The sequence below is a fragment of the Psammomys obesus genome, unplaced genomic scaffold, assembly GCF_907164565.1.
Source record: "Psammomys obesus unplaced genomic scaffold, mPsaObe1.curated_primary_1811, whole genome shotgun sequence".
In the NCBI taxonomy this organism is placed as follows: domain Eukaryota; kingdom Metazoa; phylum Chordata; class Mammalia; order Rodentia; family Muridae; genus Psammomys; species Psammomys obesus.
The window spans coordinates 4,252-6,903 of record NW_026589780.1 but is presented as its reverse complement, the minus strand read 5'-3'; the positions used below and the strand labels follow the sequence as shown (position 1 = coordinate 6,903).

The following is a 2,652-nucleotide window of genomic DNA, read 5'->3' as shown; positions in this document are numbered from 1 at the left end:
GCGGCTGCTCCTCCAGCACCTCCCACTGCTCGTCCTCGGGGCCCCCGGGGCTCGCCGTCGCGGCCGCCTCCGGCTCTTCCTCCAGGGCCTCGGGCGGGTCCTCGCCGCGGCCGTCCGTGCGCACCGCGGCCAGCGGGGCGTCTGGAGGCAGCAGCGGGCGGGCGCGCGCCCAGTCCTCCCCTGTGGGCGCCCCGGGCGTGACGAGGACCAGGGCGTCGTAACGGGCCGGGGCGGCCTCGGGGCCCAGGGGGACCGTCCAGAGCACTACGTTGGGGCGCTCGGGGGCCGGGTACGCGGCGGGCGCGGCGGGCGCCGGGGCGGGCGCGGCCCCCGGGTCGCCGGGATCCAGCCCCAGCAGCGCGTCCAGTACGAGGCCCACGTCGCCGGCGCCGGCCACGGCGATGTCCAGCCGCGCGCTGCCCAGGCGCTCCAGGCCGGCGCGCACCCACGACAGCGCCGCCTCCAGGCCGCCCGTCTCGAAGGCCTCGCGCACGGCCTCCAGCTCGGCGGCGCCCAGCACCTCGAAGCCATCCTGGGCCGGCGGCAGGAGCCTGTGGGAGGGGGAAGGAGGGAGAGCTTTAAAACGCAGGGAATGCTGGGCTGGGCGACCAGGACCTGGCTATGGTTACACGTTTTTATTTATTTGTGAATCCCAGGAACTGAGGTGGGGAATTAAAGCTAACAGAAACCAGGAGGGTAGACCTGAGTTCAAGCCCAGCCTGAGCCAGGAGTCCAAGATTTAAAAAAAAAAAAAAAAAAGGCGGCGGGGTGGGAACAAAAAGTTAAGCAAGGAGCTTAAGGCTACCCAAGGTCTGGGTCTACAGATAAACCTAAGGTCAGGGGCCTCTTAAGACCTCAACCTGGGCGGGGTGGTGGCCGCCTTTAATCCCAGCACTGGGGAGGCAGAGGCAGCGGGTCTCTGAAACAAAGGCTTTCTCCTGACAGGGACAAGTTTCCTAGGGCGAGGGGCCTGGAGGAAGGCAAGGACAGGCAGGCATCTGCAGTGTGGCCGTTCTCCTGAGGGAGGGTGTTAGGAGGGGGAGTTGGAGGGAGGCCGACAGAACCAGCTGGAGTTGGGGGCCCAGGATTGGGGAACGGAGGAGCAAGGAGGGCAGGGGCCGCTGAGAAGCCCCGGGGACTACGGGAGTGCTGGGGCGGCGGCTTCGGGCAAAATCTTTGCGGAATCACAAATGTCCCAGAGAAATGGGAGTCCAGCATTTCGTCCGCGAACAGTATTTGCACATGCCTGGGCCTCTTCTCAAATTCGCACCAGACAGGAGGCTTGTGATGTCAGAGAGCCCGGGGCGGCCCTGCGGCTGAGCCTCGACGGGTGCAGGCTTTAAATGACAGAAAAGGATCACTCAAGGCGGGGCCTCGCGGACCTCGAAATCTGTGCTCGTGGGCGGGGCGAGGGGAGTGTTACCTACGAGACAGCCTCTAACTCCCCGGAACGGGGCCCACGACCCCCCGAACCGCGCGGCTAAGCTGGACTAGGCCGCCCCGCCCGCCGCGCCCTCACCTCTGCAGCGCGTCCGCCCGGGTCCGCAGCGCCGCCCGCAGGCGCTCCAGCTCCTCGCCGCCGTCGGCGCCGAAGCGGGCGTCCGGCAGCACGAAGAGAGGCGCGGCTCCCAGGCCGGCACCGAGCAGCGAGGCCGCGGCCTCCTCCCGGGCCCGAGCGGCGCCCCCGGCCTCTCCGGGGCGCAGACTCCGCACGGCCAGCAGCGGGGTCCCTCTGGCCAGGGCGGCCCGCGCTGCCTCGCCCAGGGCTGGCGCCAGGGGCTCCCCGGCGCCCTCAGGCCCCGCCAGCACCAACACCAGCAGGTTGGCCTCCGCCGCCCAGGGCCCGGGAGTCGCGGGCGGGCAGCTCAGCTCACCCAGGAAGAGGCCCGGGGCCGCCGCTCTCAGGCTGGGGCCCGCGGCGTCCGTGCGCCCGTCAGGGATGTCCACCGTGTCCACGGTCTTGTCGCACAGCGCGGCGATGAGCGCCGACTTCCCCGAGCCCGGGGGCCCCAGGAATAAGGCCGTCACGTCGCCCCGCGGCAGAGGCATGGCTGCAAAGCCGGGGCGGGGAAGGGCCTCGGTCAGGCGGCGCGCGGGCTCCTCCCGGCCGCGGCCCCGCAGAGCGCGGCCCTGGCCCGCCTTCCACTCCCCGGCGTCCCCCGGTAGCACCTAGCACCCCGGCGCCCGCGGCCCGGGCCCTGCGGCCAGGCGCCCGCCCGTCCTCCGCGCGAACGCATCGCTCCTGGTGAAAAGGCGACGCTAATCCGCTGCCACTCCCGGGGGCCGCCCCTCCCCGTCCCCGTGCCAGAGCACTGACCTGGCAAAGGGCGGCGGAGCGGAACGGCCTCGGGTCGGCCGCGCACGGCCCCGCCCCTCGGGGCCAGCTGACCGAGGCGGCCGGGGCAGCAGCGTCCCGACGCCTTCGGGTGGCTCGGCCGTGACGGCGCTCCTCCCCAGGGCGGGCTGCTCCGGCCTAGGGACGCCGCAGCCCTGCGCGTGCGCAGAAGGCCGCACGGGGGCGCCGGCCCCGGAGCGGCAGCCAGTGCGCCTGCGCAGTCAGTCCGGCGCCGCGCTGTGGCGGAGGACGGGAGCGGCGCGCCTGCGTAGTAAGGCTGTACGGTGAATGGCGCAGGAAGCGGCGCGCCTGCGCAG

The 2,652-nt window shown here is 71.9% G+C and overlaps 1 protein-coding gene across 1 annotated transcript; it reads right to left on the bottom strand.

Annotated features, from left to right (window-relative positions):
• Positions 1 to 4: 4 nt before the first annotated feature.
• Positions 5 to 2,439, bottom strand: Irgq (immunity related GTPase Q; the record flags this gene model as incomplete). The annotated part of the gene is made up of 3 exons (XM_055605436.1): positions 2,318 to 2,439; positions 1,520 to 2,051; positions 5 to 551 (listed from the first exon to the last, which is right to left on the bottom strand). Coding segments are annotated over exons 2-3 (1,077 nt in total), but the record flags the coding sequence as incomplete, so codon positions are not given.
• Between the last annotated feature and the right edge of the window lie 213 nt (positions 2,440 to 2,652).